This window comes from Equus asinus, chromosome X (assembly GCF_041296235.1).
Source record: "Equus asinus isolate D_3611 breed Donkey chromosome X, EquAss-T2T_v2, whole genome shotgun sequence".
NCBI lineage: Eukaryota > Metazoa > Chordata > Mammalia > Perissodactyla > Equidae > Equus > Equus asinus.
The window spans coordinates 64,751,432-64,774,297 of record NC_091820.1 but is presented as its reverse complement, the minus strand read 5'-3'; the positions used below and the strand labels follow the sequence as shown (position 1 = coordinate 64,774,297).

The window sequence follows — 22,866 nt, the reverse complement described above, 5'->3', positions numbered from 1 at the left end:
GATTTTGCTTCCATTATCATCCAAATGTGTCTGTACACAATTTAATCAAACTCTACATCATTATAAACAAAAAGTGACTGGAATACCCAATTCCAACCCTAGGATCCTCTACTGCGATGAAAGAATTACTGTTGGACCTCTGCCTAAGTAATATTAGGGGCTAACATTCAATCAAGAATGCAGTTTCTAAGTACATGCTGGGCTTCAAGGCCAACATTTTTACTCTGATAAAAGTAAAAATAAAATAGAGATATTTTTATGGTCTCAAGAAATTTATAAATTATAATTATAGAATTATAAATTCCATACTAAAAGATGAAATAAGTGATGGAATGTAACCCGCTCTTAATTAAAGTCTGGCCTCTTTCTGCTACTGGAAAGTGAGTGGATTAGGGCTGGGCTAAGACGGGAAACAAAGGGACACAGACCCCACTTTAAGGTGTGCTAACAATGAGCTGTAGAATTTTATATGTATCAGGTCCCTCTCCGCATTGCACCAAATGTAATCTCACTCTAAAGTATAATATAATAATTATTATTTATTATGTGCTTCCTATGGGCCAGGAACTATACTAAGCCCTTTACATGTTTATCTTATTTAATTCTCACAATAATCTTACACAGCAACTGCTATTATTTTCATTCCAGATTTACAGATGAAGAAACTAATACTCAAATAGATTAGAAACTTTCTCCAAAGCACACACTTGCTCAAGACCTGTCAGTGTAAAAAGCACCACTTAAACAATAAGTATAATGAATAACAAATAATGCGCCACCAGCTTGTTATCTCATGCTAATTAGGCTGTCTGTCAACTTAATGACGGCTCGTTGAGTGCAGATATGGCTCATAATTCTTTCATATAATTCTTAATTTCAAAGCTTTCCCTAAAGTAAGAGCAAGAAAACCTGTTGATTATGTTAAGGGTTTATACGAGGGCAAATTTTCCTAGATGAGAGCCCTTCTACCCTTTCCCACGTTGAAGTTCTGTGATAACGAAACAGAAAAACATGTCACAAGCAATAAAAGCCTCCTGGAACTTTAACACCTGGTAAGAAAAAGTTATAGTGAAGAAGCAATGATTCATACAAACTCTATTGCCTTTGCAAAAAAAAAAGAGGTGCATCTCCATTTAAAACCGTCATGTATTTGGACAATTAAAGCGTGAGGTTAAGAACATTCTAAAGTGCTTCCACAAAAGCGTCAGTGACTTGACATAGGTGTTTCCAAGAAATGAGTGCTAAGGGGAAAACAGGGTAACAGGTGCTTTATGCTGTTCTGGCAGCTTTGGGAGTGCCATTAAAGCAAACGCCTTCCTTGAGACAAATCATACTGTTATAATCAAATATCAAAGCTGAAAACTTGTGACAAGTGCTAGTCTAACATATATGGATTTTATGTTCCAAAACATTTCAGACTAAAGTTTGCATCAAGAATTTAAAAGTAAACAAACCATTTCATTCCAGCCTCCAGGTCCCTGCCCTAATCACTATCATTATCAACTCAGTACAGTGAGTTTCTATACAGATTTCAATCCTCTTTAGGAGAAATCTTTCATAATAGAATGAAGGAAATTTGATTGGTATATGAAGAGGTATAAAATTAAGAGGTATAAAATGCTGGTGATTTTAGAATCAGCAAAGATGTTCTCCAACTCACCATCTCTACGAATCAAATTCTGGCAGTAAGGAAACTTAATTACACAAACCACGGGTTTCTCCTAAAGCCACACTTCCTGCAAAATGCTACAGGGCTTCTAATTCCGGTTAGACAGATTCTCCAGGCAGCCTTCCCATATAAGGATAAGCAAAAACACACAAATCCTCCAACAGGCTGACGTAAGATCACAGGGCAGGCATATGAGAACCAAATATGGTAGCTAAATTCTCCAGCTCACAACAGATTTTTTTTTTCAAAAAAGGCTGTAACCAACAACTCCAAGCTATCAGTTCTTGAATCACAAGAAAAGTAATAAGCAATTAATTGGTTCTTATTAGTGTTAACTGGATGACAAATATGAGCCAATCTACTGTGTATTACATTAGCTCTGCCTTTTTCTTCTTTTCCTTTTCTACTGCAGGAAAGGTCACTGTGAAATGTGCTGCTAAAGTGGACACATTGAACAACAGAGTGGTGGATTGGAATAAATAAATTAGTCAAAGGTGCCCCTGTACAGAAGGAAATACATATTTCTCAAGTGCCTCATGTGAATAGCTTCTGCCCCAAGGTAAGGAAGGTACTATCCTACACTATTACCAAGAAAAATATCCATGTAAGTGACACCATTTGTTACTAAGGATAAGTCCTGAGGGCATCCTTGTCCTCACTTGAACTCTAGAATAGAACAACACCCTGGGATCTGGTTCATGGCCATAAAGAGAAGATAATTTCCCTTACTTCTCACTACCAAAACCCCATGATTACGAACAGGTAAAATACTGTCTTTCTTTCTTTCCAGTGATCAGAGTTCCAATTAGCATTATCACATGCCTTGTTTTTTTAATTTATTTTTATTTTTATTTTTTGCTAAGGAAGATTAGCCCTGAGCTAACAACTGTTACCAAACTTCCTCTTTTGTTTTGTTTGAGGAAGATTAACCCTGAGCTAACATCTGTGCCAGTCTTCCTCCACTTTATATGTGAGTCGCTGCCATGGCATGACTTAGGAGTGGTGTAGGTCCACGCCCAGGATCTGAATCAGCAAACTTGGGCTGCTGAAGTGGAGCAAGCTGAACTTAACCACTATGCATGGGGCCAGCCCCATGCCTTGGTAATTTTGAAAGCTATTAATTCAGTCAAAGTCAAATAAAATCAGAAGCATTCTGAGAGTGTGCATCAAGAGCCAAGGAAATATTCACTTCTGGATTCCCAGTTTAAGTAAATAATACAAAAGAGAGTATAAATCATGTTCCTTGAAGAGATTATGCAATATTTTGGTGTGTTTTTTTTTATTGTTGTTATCATTAATTTATTCGTTTTTTAGTGGTGGGGGATTGAAAATTGCCTGCATATCCAACCATTCGGACTTGGTTAGGTAACAGTGGTGTGATCATTCAAAAGACTGCTATGAGCACACAAGACTAGACAGAAATTCAAACACAATTATTACGACTGCTTAGAGATAGATAGCAGGAGTCAGTACTTAGCACCTTGCTTGGGAAACTAAGTTGTCTTGGGATCACGAGATTATGGGAATCAACCCTGCTAAATTTTTCCAGTTGTGTTATATGGCCTTACATAATTTTTAAAAATATTTCAGTCAATTCACATATATTGAGCTCTTAGTAGACGCAGCACAGTATAGTGGAAAGATCATAGACTATGGAAACTGTGGCTGACACACACTCTCATGTGGCCCCCTATGCCTTGTATAATCCCCACCCCTGGAGTGTGGACAGGACCTGTTACTTGCTTCCAATCAACAGAATATTAAAAAGATGATGGAATGTCACTGTAGTGATGATTTTATGTTGTCTAAGCCTTTATCATTCTAGCTGACTCATGCTTGAGTTTCTCTCTCTCCTTTGTTGGCTATGAAGAAGCAAGCTGCCATAAGTACTACATGAGTTGGTAAATGAATTCTATCAACAACCACATGAGCTTGAAATGGATTCTTCCACAGTGGAGCCAGTCCTGACTGACACCTTGATTACAGCCTTGTAGAGGACTCAGCTAAGCTATGCCAGGACTCCTGCCCCACAGACACTGTGATATAATAAATGTGTATTGTTTTAAGCCACTAAATTTATAGTAATTTATTAAGACAGCATAGAAAACTAATACAGAACCTAAATGACTCGAACTTGAATCTCAGATCCTCCACTTACTATCTGTGTGGCTAACCAGGTTGATTAACCTCTCTGAGCTTCATATTCCTCATTTATTACTTGAGAGTAATAACATTCACCTCCAAGAATTGTTGCACAGAAAATTATAGCTAACAGAAGCAATGTGCCTTTCACACTGCCTGCCACAAAGTAAGCTAGACTGTAAAGTATAAGATCTCTCATAGCTGGACCCTTGTCTATCTTGTTCATCATTTTATCCAGTGCTTATTATCATATCTGACCCATAGCAGGTGTTCTATAAATAGCTAACAAATGAACAAAAAACGAAAATAAGGAATAGTAGCTACTATTTTAAATATACAGAAGGAACTGTATTTATACATAATTGAGAGGGAACTTTTGCACTCAAGGTATTAAAAACAATGAATTACACCATAGTGCATCAATTACAATACAGGGCAGTTTTTCTGGAGCGTATGATAGTGAGGGTATGCAGATTAGCCAGACTCTGTAATCAAACATAAGAAAATTGTATCAAAATTGCACAATTCAATGTAACCTTTTGAAAAGCTGCTATCAGTATCAACAGAAGCTATACATGAGGATGATAAAGAGATCTTTAAAAAGCAGTGTAGTCGCTAGGTAGTCAATGTAAGGCAAGTGGTTTGTTAAATGCTGGGCTGATGCCTGAGCATTCATAAAGTCTAGTGACTTTCTTCACTCACTTCATGGGGCTCTGGGAAACAAGATAGGCTGTTTAACACACCCAGCAAATGTTTGACGGACCAGTCAGAGACTGTAAATTTCTCTCTGAGAAACCTTAGAAAGATGCAATTATTTATTGCATTGCAGCAAAATTCCAGAAGTGTGCTCAGAAAAAGTGTCGAGCAAAGTAAGAAATTTTATTCTGATAACAGCCCATAAAAAGGTGCTTTTGATGTAAGAGAGTCCAATAGAAAGTTGACTGGCAGTTAAATATTGTTAAGCAATATATTTCTTAAGCCCTAGAGTCAATTTCCTGCCATATTGTAAAATTGCTCTTTTTCCTAGATTGGCTACTTTATCTACTAAACTGCTCCAAATGCAAAAGAATTACCAACACCAACTGATACATAAATCAGAAGCAGTAGAAACAATTCCAAAGTTAAGTCAATTTGAACCACAATCACTATACTCACAACAACCAGCTAGTTTTCACTGAAAAAAATCCACCAACGTTTGTTTCTGTGAAAAAGGGGAACCCAAAAGTGGCGTGAAACAATGATTAAATAAGTCACTGACTTAATCTCTGAAAGTTCCCCAAATCATTCTATGAGGAAGATCAATAATGCTCACACATACAAAGACACATCCACATTCTCAGAAGTGTAGTTCCTAATGACTCTAGGTTGAAAGAAAATTACTTCTCCACTTCCTTTTATTTTTCAAAGGGAAAAGAAGCTATTTTGCAAATGTCCTACTGCATTTTCATCCCAATAAAATATCTCTTTGCTAGGACGAAATTCTCTCTCAGTACAACAAAAATATTTTAAGGCAATGGTTTTTCAAATTCAAGAGTGGTATGGTGGCAAAAGAAAGAAGGGGAACAAAACATAAAGAATGATTCAGGGAGGTTTGACCTATTGCTAACGGCATCACTCAAGCAGGGAGAGAATCACAACCTAACACCCACCATGAGGCAAACCATCAAATGCAGGAAAGAAACATTATTCTTTTACTTTTTGATCAAATTCATAGAAATGGCACAAAATGCCCCAATTCAACTCACTTAAATTCAATTTGTTTACTCTTTAAAATTACTATTCTAGCAAATGCATAATAACAGGAGATATCAAATCTTTGTACACATTATCTAACTAGGTAATTTTCACAAATAATTCTGTCAGATTTTTAGATCATGGGTCATCTTTCCACACAATGAAACTTTGTCTAACTAAATAGCATGCTTTATTAATGTCATATAATGAGACAAATAGGCATGGCTTTATTTTTTTTTAAACACTGAAAACAAACACAGTCACCCAATTTAAAGCTAATCCTTAGTACAGCCTATTCAAGGTAAAAGATTTTAAGTGGTCTTACACATGTGATGATTGCAATTTTTTGCTTTTTTAAGGATTTGCAAGAATCTCCACAAGGAAATGTATATTACTAAAAGTTGTTTACATGAATGCTTCTTCAATCTTGTATAGGCTTAGACGGTAGATAATTCTTGGTCCAGTTACCTTCACACACAAAAAAAACTGCATGTCCCTAGTCACTCTCTCTAGACACTTCTGGGAAAATAACTGCTAATCACATCCAGCTGATGGCAGGTCCATAAGCATAATCTTTATACCTAAAGGGCTGCCCATGACTTCAGAAAATAAAAATAAAAACAAAAAAACAAATACTACTTTTTCAGACTACCTTAGCTGTGGAACTGATATTTTTCCTCTATAGTTGGTGAGGTGATAATATTTCATTGCAAAGGAAATTAAACTCTTTCAAGGGAGCATGGCAACTTAGAGAATTCTGTATCCTGGCCAAAACAAATTCACCTGCCAGAGGAAAAAGAACTAGTTTGAAGCCTTAGCTGAGCAGTGGGCCCCAGATGAACATTCCAGAGAACAATATGAATGTACTCCCAGACTCAAGCCAATAAAGCATGTTCCAAACTGTCCAGATGAGAACTGCCATGTATTAGCTAATTAGTTAAATAAAACCAGGATCAAATGGTCCAAGAAGTTAACCAACTAGTAAACTAAGGTTGCTAAAACAAAAGAGGCCTGGATCATGTAGTTCTGTGGGCTCATCAGTGAGTTTCTGTGTAATTTAATTACCACCAATGCTAATTTGGACTACGACCGTCAAGAACAACATGTCCAGCAATAAGAACTACTCTCAAGAATGGTGAAAGATCTGATATTTCTACCCTACTTGCAAGCTAACAAGTAAACCTGCCACAGTTCTAAGGATGGTGGCAGAAAACATGAGACTTCTGGGTCACAGGAACAGCAGTAGCCAGAGTATCAACATTTTCTTGTACCTGTTGCCTGATCCTCAATTCCTATAGGGTGACAGAGGAGGCCAGGTTAGGGAACTTGGATCTTTTATACTAAGCAATAAGCAAATCTTCCCTTTCCTTCAGAGAGAGACACTATCTCCTCTTTTAAGGTTGGCTGTATCTTTGAAAAAATAACACAAAACAAAGGTAGTCAGTGCCTCTGCTCACAAGGCATGCACAAACGCAAGAGACCAACAGAGAATTGTCTGCCAATATCGACCATTTACAACTTATTTGGCTCTTATAGAGTTCTCAGTTCTTGTCTTACAGGTGTCTGAAGGGGAAGCAAATCTGAAAATCAATTGTAGTTTTAGGCGATGAAAGCCTGTAACTTCACCACCTGGTAGAACAAAAATTTGTGGGAGTTAACTTACACAGCAATTCAACTGAAAACAGAAATCATAGATTCTTCAAGAATCCATCAAGCCAGACTGAACTGTTCTAGCTCCAGAGATAACACATTCATTCAGCAGTCCCTTATAAGGTGGGTTGCTTATTTGTAAAATCAATTGTTGTGATCAACCTTACATCTTTAACTTCTTTCACTCTAAAACTAAATATCCATATGTGTGCCAAAAGACAAAAAGTCAATCATGACCTCATTTTAAAGTCTAGACAGGCTGCAAAGCATTTATTCTCTCTATAAATATGCTTTTGCCTTAAGGATTATGATCCTGATTCAGGAAATGATTTGTTAAAAATAAATCTAATACTAGTTAAATTTAAAAAATAAACCTGGCAGTTATCACTACAGAATCCTTATTGAAAGTAAAGTATATGAAAGGACTTTAATGTCTGGTGTTACTACCAAAATGTTATGTAAGCAAAATTGCTTTTTAATTTTGTTTTGACTTTAATCAATATTAGAAGTAAGCATGTCATATCGAATAAAATTGCAGAAATTAAAATACTCATTTTACCTTATGATTTTTAAAAGTGTTGCACTGCTTATTGCAAATGTGGCCAATACCTGTGTAGGATCCAAGGAAAGTTCATATACTGAAAGCTGAGGCTCAATTATAAGCCAGTTTCCATGGTGAGCCAATAAAATATAGTCTCTTTGTTAAGATTCATATGCTCAAGGGGAATGAATTGTTTTAAGGCATCACCTAGTGATCTGACAGTAGATAATTTATTGAAATATATCTGATTGCCCTGAGCATCAGATTCACTCAGACTATAGCAAATAATCATAGGTATAATTAACAGCAAACAGGTGCTGAATCCATGCCTAACATGGCCTTTTTAAAATTTGAATGTTACTGATTAACTCTGTGCAATCTATCAAAGCAATAATATTTCATAAAGTCTGTTTCTTGATTGGTAGATATGCAGTTTCTTTATACATTTATGAATCTTTTAAAAGCTCTACATGATAAATATTTCTTTTTTTTTCTTTTGAGGAAGATTAGCACTGAGCTAACATCCTCTGCCAATCCTCCTCTTTTTGCTGAGGAAAATTGTCCCTGAGCTAACATCTGTGCCCACCTTCCTCTACTTTATATGTGGAACACCTGTCACAGCATCGCTTGATAAGCTGTGCATAAGTCCATGCCCAGGATCTGAACTGGCAACCCCAGGCTGCCAAAGTGGAGTGGGTGAACTTAACCACTGTGCCACTGGGCTGGCCCCAGTATTTCTTAATGATTCTTCTTCATAGAATCCTGCAACTTTTTAACATTAGGTCTGAGACACACAAACACTTCAGTGACTAGTTTTGCAGGGGAACAGGGAAAAATCACTAAATAATCCCAGCCTTCCAGAATGTGTGGAATTCCATTTTTCTTGGTGTAAAGACAAGTAGAACTGTTGAAAAATAGTTTAAAGAGATTTGCTGCTATACTCTACTTAATTTAAAAAAAAACCTTTTAAAAAATTAACATCTTTTTCTTCAGTTCATGTTTATATAAAATATCCTGGCAATGAAATCTTCCCCCGCGCCCGTCCTCAAATCCTGTAGATTAGTTCTTGTTCCACAGCCTAGCTCTTCTGGGAGCATAAAGGGAGAAAACACTGTTTTAAAAATGTTTAAAATTTAGTAGGATACTAAATTCAATTTGTCACACTTTAGAAGAATACTTGTGATAGTTATACATTTTTAAATACTTATGTTATGTGCTAAATATTACACCAAGCACTTTACACGCATTATTTCACTTTAATAGATGAGAAAACAGTTCTTACAACAGTTAACCTTGCCCAAGAAGACACAGCTAGAAAATCGTAGAACAGAGATTCAAAGTAAGCAGCTTGACTCCAGCTGCTTGAGTTCATGATCTTCACCACATTATACAAATGGAAGTTAAGTAATTAAGTAAGCTATAAATAAGGAAATAATACTAGTAATTTTTTAAATAACTAGGAAATTTTTCATTCTAAGGATTTAAAAGGGGGAAGCCAACTAGTCAAGCCAATGGAAACATCAATGGCTTTAAACTAATCAAAGGAAAACTATAGAATTAAAATATAAAATTACTTTAAGACAAAAGAAACATACTTTAAGCAGTTATTTACATTTTAATACATGGTTTTACCTAATACATTTTCCTAGCATTCATTTCTTTTCAAGTCTAGAACTGAAATTAAAAATGGATTCAAAATGCTATTTCATAGTATCCATTAAAAAGCAAGCAATAATCATACAGTTTATTAGGTTGCCCAACTTAGCTTATAATACTTAGGCGAGAGCTAGCTGTTCTTTGCTTTGAGAAAGTCTTAGGAAATTTCTTTAATTATACAGTATTCATTTAAAACCAGTAGGCTTTTTTTTTTTAAATACCAGATATTTAGATTAGCATCTATGGTATAACTTAAAACTGTATTTTTTTTCCTACTCTCTACCAGATGGCATGTTATCGAATATATTCTCCTTGAGGCTGTGCTGAACACATTCATTTCCTAAATAAACACACAGCTGCTGAACAGCTCAGAGAACAATTCTCATCACAACTTCTGGTCAGTATGATCTGTGGGCTTCATCTACATGAAGGTATGATTAGTGAAGATCTGGAAATTCTGGTCTTTCTTATCCCACCGCTATATGGCCAGTTTAAACAAAAGTTAAGGCTGGAATATTTCTTGTAACTACTACATGTGCAGACACAGATGGAATTTATTTGTAATGTTAAAATTTTCCACTGAAAAGGCAGCTGCAATTATTCTGCCCTTTTCTATCAAGATGTCTGGTATATTGGAGTAATTTTTTGTTCTAGCTTAGCACAGAGTAGGGACCTCACCAAATCCTCCCTCATGGCTGAGAATTTGTTTCCATAGAATGGTCTGGTCTGAAAAGAAAATGTGCATGGTTTCTGTTTATTCAATGGGGCAGCAAGACAGAATGAACTATCAAGCTCCTCCATCAAGCATAGGGAAGGGACACATTTCGATACATTCAACACATGCCTAATTCCAATAAATTTATCAGAATACAATTGGAAAAAAGCATGCCTCATGCTTGTTTGTGAACACCATTTAGTGAGGAAATAAAAGCTTATACTAAGGTCTAAATTATGCATTTTTAACGTACATATGGTTCTCCTTATGAAGAGCTACAATTTGGCCCTAAAAATTTGTTCTTTAAAGGAGAAAAAAGTATTTGAAGTTGGTAGACTTTATATAAATTAGGCTACTGCATACCAATGCATGCATACATTCACCAACCATACTAAATAATTTATCTTAAAGAAGGAGGAGAAAGAAAGAGAGGAGGAGGAGGAAGTACAACACTAAACGAGTTATAGAAGGTATTATGCCTTAGATTAAGAAGGGAAATAATCACAAATCTGTAATTCTAAAATATGGAGGCCTGAATGCCACTCAGAAGATTGAGTTAAAAAAAAGTTAAAACCTCCACTATATTAAAAATATTTTAAATTTATTTTTAATTATACACCGTGAAATTCACTCTTTTGGTGTACATTTCTATAAGTTTTGACAAATGCACAGAGTCACGTAACTACCAACACAATCAGAACAGTTCCCTTACTCTTGAGCTATCCTTTTGTAGCATTAAATTTTATAATTAAAATTTCAGTTCACAAATATTCTTCTTAACAACTATTGCATAGCTACTTGCTGGTTTCTTTCAACCCTTTTGCTGAATATAAGAATTCAGCTTTTTCACACAAATGGATAAGGGTGTGTATGACAGGTCAGCAAGCACTTATAAAGTGCGTGTTCTGCACCCAACATTGCACTAAATGCTGTGGGGACTACAAAAGAATATAAAAATACTACATAGGAAAGGAAGATCATAGGCATATGAAACTTAGTAATATGAGACTTTATATAATGGAATGTTTAACGGTGAGCTTCACATTATGAAAGGGATTCTTAACTTAGGATTTATGAGTCCCCTAAAATGTGTATTTGCATGTCTTTGGGAAAAAGCTCAAGAGCTTTCATCAGATTATCAGGCTGACTAGAGTGAAAGGTTTATAGGTGTTTTAGAAAGGAAATTAAGAATGGAGAGGTAGGGTGGAAATAATTGCTGGTAAATCTTGTAATACAATAAACAACAGAAACACTTAACCTTCACATAGGACTTTAAGTTTTCGCATCCACTTCTTTCATTTGAACCAAGAAGCATTTGGAGAAGGTGCTCAGGTAATGAAATGAGACGAGGGAAACAAAGTTTAAGGAAAATCAGTAGAGCAGTAAGTAGTACATAGGATGGGTTGAAAACAGACTATAGGTAAGAAACTACTGTTTAGGTCTAAAGGGACAAGGGTCAATTAGAAGGTGTAAGCTATAAAAGCACAGAGGAAACAGAGAATCTAAAAGACATTACTAAAAGAGAAATTGATAGGATTCGCTGATGGATTGGTTGGGAAAGATTAAGGATTAGGATTTATTTAATCAATCATTCATTTAACAAGTATTTATCGAGCTGAGTCTATTAGGTTCCTGGCACTTGTTCCAGATGTCAGAGAAAGAGTGATAAACAAGACAGACAAGGAAGGTCCCTGTCCTTACAGAGTTTATAATCTAATGAAGGGAAGCAGACAATAAATAGGAAAACAAATTAATAGACAAAATAATTTCAGATAGTGATTAACTGATAAGTGTTATTAGTTATCAAAGTATCAGTATATATGAAAGATGACTTCCAAGACACAAAGTGGACAAGTGCAAGGGAATTAAATATGTGCTAATTAATGGACTAGACTTTTAAAATAACTCATGTCATTTAATGAAAAGATGATACTGCCAACGACACGGGACCACTGGCAAAAACAGGACACTGTGAAGGTAGATCTTCTATATGTATGTGTGTTGTCCATGTGTGGGGGGGTATATCTAAGAAGGGAAGGATGGTTAGAGAAAGGGCAAGGAGTAAAGATAATAACTTAAGTTTTAAATAAATTGAGCTAGAAGTCCTCTATTTTAGGGAGAAATCAACCTATGGGTATGATAGGAGAAGGTACTATCTGAACAAAAAAAACTACCTTGTCACAGCAAAACAAGATGGTATATTCAGTAAATGCTATCTTTACAAATAAAGAGGTTTTAGTTTAAAATAAACATATAATGGCTATTTACAGTTAAGTAAGGAACAATTGGGAAATTAGCGCACTGTGCTTCTCTTTTGCTTTCTACTTCCACAATTAATATAGTTGATATAAGTGTTTCTGCCTTTATAGAGCTCTTATCACATAAAAGCAAGCTTGCTAATCCTACTAGCCCCTGTGTGGAAAAAAAACTCTGAAAAAATATATACACACATTTACATACAAGTCTTGTTATCCCTACTAGATTACAATCTCCTCAAAGGCAGATCTCACACCTGATTTATGTTTGTGTCTCCAGAATACCAAATGGATTGCCTTATACATTGTAGATACTCAATAAATATTTTTAAGCAAAGATCCTTTCAAGAGAGAAGAGCTTATTTAAACCACAATGCATCACTTGAATGCTTCTCCTCTCATGAGAATACTAGTTGGATTTATTCTATTGGCACTGTAACCACTGTAAAATGAGTTAGTAGCAGTATTTTCATCTTTCATTCAAAGCCTGTTTCAGTCCAATTCTAAATAAGAGAAGTAATTCAAGAAAAGCAGAGTATATGGGGGCCTAAGAACTAAGCCAGAAAAGAGGCAGGCAAACGGGTGAAGTAGGTGAAAACGCTTTGCTGGCAACTCTGACTCCTCTCAGGTTTTTATCCTCCTCTCTCCAAGTCCTAAGATGTCTTCTGTTTGTGAACAGTAAAGAATCTTTCTTAAAGCTGTTAAGCAAATTTTGATGCATAAGCCACTAGAAGATCTATTTAGAATTGGTTAAAGTTCAAAGATGACTATATATATAGTGTGTGTACATATATATAGAGAGAGAGTGTGTGTGTATCACACACATACACAATTGTTTTTTGCTCTCTGCCTGCCTAGTTTGAGAAGGTAAACAATTCAAAGATGAAAAATACACCTTGCGGCAACAAGCATGAAATTATATGCTGCATATGGGCATAAGATCCCAAGGTTCATAACAGATGAGGCTCAGTTAACGTTTTCATGGAAATGTGCACTCTTGATCAATATTTTAAAATTAGGTAGTGTCACACTATTTAACTACCACCTTACAACTGATAGGCAGAGATGACTACATGAACATAGTCCCAAATAAACATGACTTGTCCAGTCCTATAATTTACAAGTATTCTTCCACCACTCCTTTTTCTTGGCTTCTTTTCCCACTTTTTTTTGATTTGTGTTTCATAAAGAGTTGTGAGGATCTGCATAGAAAAGCCATGTTAGAAAATAGAAAAGGCATGTTAGATACAAGGATTTTAGAAGTCAGGATGGGAAACCAATCTTTGGCAGACAAAAAGGACTCAATAAAAACAGGACCAAATGGGGGCTGGCCCCGTGGCCGAGTGGTTAAGCTCGCGCGCTCTGCTGCAGGCGGCCCAGTGTTGCCTTGGTTCGAATCCTGGGCGCGGACATGGCACTGCTCATCAAGCCATGCTGAGGCAGCGTCCCACATGCCACAACTAGAAGGACCCACAACAAAGAATATACAACTATGTACTGGGGGGCTTTGGGGAGATAAAGGGAAAAATAAAAAAAATCTTAAAAAAAAAAACGGGACCAAATGAATTAATACATATAAAGTGCTTAAAACAATGTCTGGCACATAGTACGCATTCAGTTAATGTTAGTTGCTGTTATTACTGATGTTATTATTACTTCCATAGGTGAAGGAGGCAGTATTGGTGTATTGGCAATAACACTGGACTTTGAGTCAGAAAACTTGCTTCAAAATTTGTCAATTCTACCTAATGAGTATGTGATGGTAAGCAAGTCACTTAAATTTTCTGGGCCTCAGTTTCCTAATGTCCAAAACAGGGACATGAGTACTTATGCTCACAGGTTATTACGAGTATTAATGTGAATATATGAGAATATATGTGAAAGAACTTTGGAAATGTAAAAGAAATAAGAATTTATTTATTTTTTTAAAGATTGGCACCTGAGATAACATCTGTTGCCAATCTTCTTTTTTTCTTCTTCTTCTTCTTCTCCCCAAAGCCCCCCAGCACATAGTTGTATATCCTAGTTGTAAGTCATTCTAGTTCTTCTATGTGGGATGCTGCCACAGCAATGGCTTGATGAGTGGTGCTATGTCTGTGCCCAGGATCCCAACTGGCAAAACCCTGGGCCGCCGAAGCAGGGTGCATGAACATAACCACTCAGCTCCTGGGCGGCCCCACAAATAAGAATTAAATTCAATGAAATCACTTGACTTTTCTCTCATTACCATACTCCTCACTTGATTCTTTCTAATCCCCATAGTCCCAAGCCTCCAAGCTGTGTCTGCATTCTTACTTGGGGTTCCCTTATACTTCAAAGTCATATCAGGACTTCTTTGCACTATTATTGTATTTTCTCTGTCTCTCTTACACACACACATACACACATACACCACAAAACAAACTAGGCTTCAGGTCAGTTTCTTTCCCTTTCCCCTAGAATCCTATGTATTCTATCTCATTTGAGCCCCTGGACTAATACTAATTCCAAACATTGCCACTTCTTCTAGAAAGTCAATATTCATTCTCCAAATTATGTAGTTTTCAGCCCTTTTAGAAAGATCTGGTTTGGTCATCCCAGGTCCTCAGCTCCATAGCCCTAGTTACATATATCTATTCAATGCTTTTTGATGCTGCAGCTATTATTCAAAATGCAGATTCTTGAGTCACATTCCCATAGATCCTAATTCAATAAGTTTACAGCATCCATGAATGAAATTCTGAGCAAGCATCCTGTGAGATTTCTGAAGCAAGTGGTTCCCATACCACACCGTGAGAAACAATGAAATGTTTATAGAAGACTTAACATTGAGTTGACTGGCAGCCATGTCAGGACGAATGGTTGAGAATGAGAAGCAAACAAGTAAAAAGTAGTTGTCAGCTAGAAAACTGTAGAAATTCAGTGAGGAGCAGTCAAGTGATAACACCCCAATGGTCTCAGGGAAAGAGATGGCTGGTTACACAACTACTTAAGTGAGTTTGTGCAGTTGGTGGTTATATAATAACAAGGAGAAAAGAAGGGAGAGAAGAAGCTAAGAGTAGAGTTGGCAGTGACACCTGAGGATAGAAGCCATGGATACAGTTAATAAGTGGCAAAATAGGGATTTGAACCCAGATCAACCTGGTTTTGCTATACTAGTGGATTTTCAAACCTTAGTGTGACTTGGAATATAATTCAGGAGGTCTAAACCTTGGCCCAGGAATCTGCATTAAAAAGCACCCTCTAGGTGCAGGTGGGCAGTCTGTAAATCATAGGTGAGAAACAATGAACTATTGCTTCTCACTGCTTGCGTAAGGCACTATTTCTCTCCCTCTTCCTATTTCCATGTCAGCCTTTCAGAGATACCCAACTACCTAGCAAGCCCCAAACTCCCTGACCACTTTCCTCTTTTCCCCATCCTTCCAAGCTCTGGGATCTTACAATAAGAGACTCCTTTAAACTTCCCAAAAGATAAGGGCAACTACCTTTCTGAGATAGCTTGGTAGTGGTCTCTGCCAAGCATACTTGATCCTAAACCATTAAACTCATAAACACATTTTCTTTGCTAAAGTTAAACATCATCATCATCATAATGATAGCCTTATATTTTATCAAGTGTGCACTATGTGCTAGGCAGTGTGACGCATTCTTTCTTGATCACATTCTTTCTTAATCTTTAGAAGAAATCTGTAAGGTTGACATTATCTTTATTTGACAGATAAAGAAACAGAGTCTCTGAGAGGGAAAATTTAAGTAATCTACTCAAGACAACTACCAATAAATGGTGGTTTAAACCACTACATGGGATTTGAACTCATGCAACCTAAATCCAAAGTCTGTACTCTTAATTGCTCAGTTCTACATCCTGTGGAAACCCAGATGTTTCATAACTACTTATCAGCTCATAAATATCTGGAACAACTACCAGCATGAGTCAAAGACAATGCCACAAAAATTTTAAAGGCAGGGAAAAAGGACATAGTCTAGAGTCCAGAATTATAAACCATTATGATATTAGAATATGTCTGGTAACCCTCTATTACCAAGCTTATAAAGTCATGATCAAGTATTTATGTGACTCAAGATCCAGAGAGGTTTAATGATTTTAGAAGGAGACAGAGTTGGAAAAAAAATAATAATTCCAGTTGAGTCTCATCTAAGAACTTTGGAATTTCTGTAAGATCTATTGCTATGTTAAATATCATATATCCTGTCACAACAGAAGAAAGTTTTTCCATGTTATAAGATAAAAATTCAATGGAGAACATTTTGCTGTAACATAAATCATAAAACAACATAATCAACAATCACATCTACTGGCTATATTTAGATGCAAAATAATCAGAACAACATTGGAAGAAAAGAATCATTAAAATTTTAAAGAGGAAAAGTTGCACTGAACTATTCATAAATGCCACTTTGTAAAATTCATCAAAGATGACTAAAAAGAAAGTGAGGAAAATCATTTCCTCATGCACAATGCACAACTGATTTTATAATGTTTGCTTTGTTATTTTTAGCAAGTGAGTAAGTTAAGGTATTTCTGCTTTAGTGCAACCTCCTTGAAGTGGGAACCTACTTCTTTACATGTAATTCGAGGAATTTAGAAAGGGCTAACCAAGGGACCACGTATGTTTTTGTGACTTGCTTCAGATGACCTGTGAAAAATAAATTATTCTGGACCATGGAAAGAGCCTAGGCAGTAGAGTTAAATATTAATAGTAAAGTCAACCAAAGACAGAATAATCTGTTGAACCATGGTCTAGAAACAACACAAGCTTTCTCAAAAGGATCTTCAAAAACATTGAGGTAATTAAGATGGGCCTGCCAAATGAGGAAGTACAAAAGCAAACAACTGCTAGAATTTCCGTGTACTCCAGCCTTACCAATTCAAATTCACACTTATTTTACCAGCATTAACATTAGCTAACTTCTGCCTTTCTTATAAGAATAAGGATAATGTAAAATCCTGGGTATAGATCCTGGCTGTGCAAATTTACTGGCTATAAGACCTCAGTTGAATTATTCAAATACTTTGAGACTCAGTTTCCTTATATATAAAATGGGCATAATATACCTACTTCATAGAGATGTAAGGACTAAATGAGAGGAGGAATGTAAAGTGCCTGGCTTTGAACCTGGCATTCCAAAAGCACTCAATAATAGAAAGTCTTTCCACACCCATTTCCTCCTTTTTTCCTACTTATTCTTCAAACTTAAGTCAAAGTCCTGCCTTCCCCAGAATATATTCTAGGCACACTGATTTTCCTCATAGCCGCATTCCTATAGCAGTAGCTTCTGATCTGTGGTCCAGACATCACTGTGGAGAGGGGTAGTGAGGAGGAAGAAACAGAGTTATTGTAAAGGGCCTACAAAGCACTAAGTACACAAAGCATTTGCTAGAGACTGAAAGAGTAAGTCCTGCACTAAAACATACAACTCGGTTTTCCAACATGTATAAATAATGTTGTGTAAATTAAAATACAAATTCATTTCAAAGTGTTATCAAATTCATGGTAGCTCTTTGTTATTTTCTTAATCAATAGATAGTAAAACTTCAACTACTATTATGGTAGATTTCCATATGTACACTTTGAAAAGCTAGATCCCACTAGCACAAGTGGTTCTATAGTTGTACGATGTTCTCCAGTTGTTTCAAGCAGGCCTGGACTGGGGTGATGGAAGTGAGGCACTGACCTCGAGTGAAAATTTAAGGGGCACCGAAAAGCTCAGTAATCAAGATAAATAATACTAAATTTTTTTAATAAAAATCTTAATGCAAAAAATATATGCTGAACAAAATATCAAAATTTTAAATGAAGACGATTCAACAGGGCCACGATTATGGTGAGGTGAGTGAAGTGAGTCAGACAAATGCAGGGCAGATCCTGGTTCACAAACATATTGAGGTTTTGACCCTGTTTGTCTAAAGAAGAAGGAAAGACTTGGTCACTATTTCACAATATGAGAAGTGTTCATTAAAATGTTCAGCTGGATCTCTGAAAGAGTAAACTAATCCATGCCATGAGTGCTTTCATAAAGAAAAAGTTGCCTTTGGCATGCAAAAACTAGAGCAAGCCCAAGAAAGAAAGAGAAGGCTTAAGAAGAGAGAGAGATGGGTATGCACAACTAAAGTCTGAATTAAGTAATAAGAAGGACAGTTCTGGGAGAGGATCAATTAAGCAGTAAAAGTCTAGCTGTTCAAAATGGCTGACAGCAAGTGTACATTTATTTTCCAGAGGGCAGGAGACATCATCTTCTTTATCGTCATTATCATCATCACTACTATCTATTGAATACTTACTGTGTGCCAAGCACTACAATGAGAGCTTCATCTTGTTTAGTCATCACAATGACTCTGTGATGTATATGGACTCCTATTACCCCAATTGCATTAACTGAGTTTTGGAGGGAATTAAATGACTTGTATACAGTGCTGTACCTAGTAAAGGATTTTAGGTACAGTATGAAGTAATCTAGGTATACCTGTAATAATAACAAAAACAACAATAATATCAAATAACATTGAAAAGTTACTGTTTTAAGCACTGTGCTAAGCATATTATCTCATTTATACTTTATAACAGCCAAGTAAAGTAGGTATTATCATCTCTGTTTTTTTACTGAGGCTTAGAGAGGTATGTGTGTGTGTCTAGATAATACTATATATATATAAATACATTTCTAGGCCCAAGATACACAGTATATCCAGTCAGCCATTCAAGAAACATCAAGCCAACTTGGGGCCTTCTCACCCCAAACAAGGCTGACTATGTGGCCCAAACTGATTAGGTATTTTCTATTTTTCTCTACCTTGTTCTTTAGCCCATAAAAACTTCTTTCCTTCAGCCCCATTTTGCAGTTCTCCAAATGGAGACTCTCTGCTTCATGAAGTGTTAAATAAGGTTTGTTTGTATCACCTCAATTGTTTTCTTTAAACATTTTTAATTATTTATATATATATATACACACACACACATATAATATGTGAACATACATAGATATTTAGCATCTACTACATGCCAGGTATTATGCAAAGTACCACACACATTATCTCATTTAATTTCATTTGCTAGTGCACAGAGAATATTGCTGCTGCAGCCCTGTACCCAAAGCTGCCACTTTTACAACTTGGGTCTTCCAACAGCTTGGCATTAGTCTTTATCTGAGTTCCATAAACTATAAGGCTCTGAAAGACTCTCCTAGGGACATTATTGCTATAACCTATGGAAGCTTCTAAAGGTTACAAAACCAGAGCCAAAGATTCTTGGAATTTAATTGGAAAATATTCACATTTTAATTTCAAAATAAACTGACCAGCACGGTTGTGTGGTTTTTCTGAAAACACTTATGTGTTATTTTTCTACACCAATAACCAATTCTCCAGATCTCTGACATCAACTGGTGTCTGACAACACAATACAATTCTGACACTACCTGGAGTTAGATGGGATCCCATAAATTAGAGGGCTCAGTCCTACAAGACTGCCCTCAATTCAGATGCCAGACACAAGTGGGGTTCCCAGGTGACCCACACTTCTACATGGCCAACTACTAGTTTAAGGGTTCCCACAATCCTCCCTCAGGATCAATCATTCACTTACTATTACAGTTTATTATAAAAGATACAAATGAGCAGCCAGATGAATAGACACATAGGGCAAGGTTTGGAAGGGTCCCAAGCACAGGAGCCTCTGTCCTTGTACAGTCAGGGTGCACCACTCTCTTGGAACATGGATATATTCGTCAACTTGGAAGCTCCCTAACCCTGTCATTTAGGGGTTTTTATGGAGGTTTCATTATGTAAGCATGACTGATTAAATCATTGATCATTGATGACAGAACTCAATCTCCAGCCCTTCTCTTCCCCAGAGGTTAGAGGGTGGGGCTGAAAGTTCCAACCCTCTAATCATTTGGTTGGTTCTTCTGGAGAGCAACTTTCATCCTGAAGCTATCTAGAGGTCCCACTCTGCCAAGAGCCACTTCATTAGCATGAACTCAGGTGTGGTTGAAAGGGGTTCAGTATGAACAACAAAAGGCACTCCTATCACTCAGGAAACTCCAATGGTGTTAGGAATTCTGTGCCAGGAACCAGAGACAAAGACCAAATATGTATTTTTTTTAATATTCCATAATGGTATTTTAAAATTTAAATAAGTCATTTTGAAAACTATTAGCACACATTAATTTTGCACAAATTGGATATTCTGTTTTGAACTTAACTATATTTAAATTTTCAGCAAATTTTGACTACTTCATCACAAAATTGATGACACAATCACCATTTAACAGATATCAATTCAGTTAAATTAACAACTGCTAGCAGTTGGTAAGAGTTAGGAATGCCCCCTTCAAGCCATCTGCAGCAACAAGTCAACTGCCTTCCAGCAGAGGACAAAGTCCTAAAATACAGTTCACCACTTTGTTTAGACCTCAGTTTCAGATGGAAATGATTAAAAAAAAAGTGTCCAAAGCTATAACCTAAATTCCTCTATTCTAAAAATGACAAACGACAGACACTGATACCTTCAAAGGCTTACAATATATACAAAATAAATTGAACTCTGTTCATTTAAAAAAGAAGCCTAATGACAATGTGCTTCACAGCTGATTTAAATAATAAAAAGAGGAGTGATGAGTATTGCTTGACTTCAAATTCACAAATGGAACTTCATCTGCAAGTGCATCTTTTTGGATACATGTCTGGTAAAATGTTTCATTCTTGTTGGCAGAAAACTATTTTCCTGAAAGAGTGAGTGAACAATGTTTGTGTTCACAATCCTTTACTAAAATAATATTTAAACCTACTTCTGCATGGACATTTTTCAAGGGCAATCCAACATGTTTTTTCTGGCTTCTCTCCCTGAAGAGCCACAGACCACCAACTAGTGAAAATATTTGCCTTACTTCAACGTATCAACACACTGTTCTAAAGAACACTGACCTGGGAGTCAGGTGACCTGGAATCTAGTCCCTGAGCTACAGCTCTTTATATATATCATGAGGGATTTGAAATAGCTCATTTCTAAGGACACTTCTTACTCTGGCATGCTGTTTTCCATGAAGTCTTCCACTTTAACAGCCAGATAAACCAGACAGGACAACCGGTGTGCAATTCTCCCTGAATCTCTAGCTCCTCTAGAAACTAGTTGGAAAAGTAAGCCCTTGCTTTACCTGAAGAGTGTTCTGTAAAGAAGTACACCTTCTAGTGACGACTTTCTCAGTAAAAAGAGTTCTCTACTTAGTTTACACTAATGAAATTTTTGATGTTACAAGTACAAACAACTAAAACTCTTCAACCTACTGTGACCTAATTAGGAACTCCAAGGGACCAATAATCTCATTTTGGGGAAAGTAACTACAGAAGACCCCTAGAATACTTTTAATGTTAAGGCAAGTGAGGGAAACCCAGTTTTCATTCCATTTGGTTCAAAGTACAAATACAGATATACAGAAGCTTATCTTCGTGTGTCAAGAGTCAAGGCCACACATTACAGAGATGAAGGAAGTCAGGGATATTATGTTCATAATAGTAGTGCAAATAATACACACTTTAAACTTGTAGAGGATTTTAGGGTTTATAAAGTTTGCCATTGTGCTCTCAAGGCTCTATTTGATCTGTCTTCTGACTTCTACTCCAATTTTATCTCAAGTTATTCATTTTGCTCCAGCCACATCAGGGATCGCCTGTATTCCTCAAATATGTCGAGCTCATTTCTTCCTCTAGATCTTTGCAGCTGCTGTTCCTCTGCCTGAAATATTCTTTTTCTTGCATGTCATCTACCTGGTTTTCTTTCTTTCCTTCAGGACTAAGCTTAATTATCACCACCACAGTGGGACATTTCTTGACCACACTATCTAAACTAAGTCTCTTATGCTCTCACACTAAACCCTATCCTCTTCTTTCACAGCACTTATCACAAGTTGTAATTATATATTTATTTATGTGTTTACTTCTTTAATATTTGCATTTTCAATCAGAATGTAAGCTTAATGAAAGTAGGGGCTATGTTCACTGCTGAATTCCCAGGGTCTAGCATGGAACCAAGCACAGAGAAAATGCTCAAAATATACTTGACGAATGAATATATAGGTACCTATTCACTAAAACAACCTCGGAATAGGTAGAACAAATACCAGTATACTCATTTTCTAGTTGAGGTCACTGATGTTCACAGAAATGAGGGGACCTATAACATAGCTATGAATGGTGGAACTAAAACTCAACCTCTGAACTTCCTACTCCAAATCCAGTGTACTTTCCACTACACCACATGTGTAGAAACTCCCTAATTACTAGTAACTCCATGTCATTTAATCATTGACACTTCCTCCATAGCCTCTGGAAATGAATTCTAGGCAGCAGAGATGAATATGCATCACAGACTTCCCTAAAAAAGAGTTACCCAATTATCTGTGTTCTTTTCAAAAGAGAACTGACATTGCATCCAGGACACTCAGGATTCCCAAACTTAAGTAATAGTTAGTCTTAAAACCTCTAAGTGCTATATGTAACTATATGTAT

General features: G+C 36.4%; 1 protein-coding gene across 2 annotated transcripts in view; it reads right to left on the bottom strand.

Annotated features, from left to right (window-relative positions):
- Nucleotides 1-22,866, bottom strand: part of SH3BGRL (SH3 domain binding glutamate rich protein like) — a 62,651-nt gene that overhangs the window by 18,794 nt on the left and 20,991 nt on the right. Inside the window, exon 1 of one of the 2 annotated variants that reach the window (XM_014852383.3) lies at nt 1,661-1,817. The exons of the other annotated variant lie outside the window; for it this stretch is intronic. Coding sequence (XP_014707869.1) covers nt 1,661-1,663 — 3 coding nt within the window. The 5' untranslated portion in view covers nt 1,664-1,817. Of the gene's footprint in view, nt 1-1,660; nt 1,818-22,866 lie in introns of those variants that run through there. 2 annotated transcript variants of the gene reach the window in all.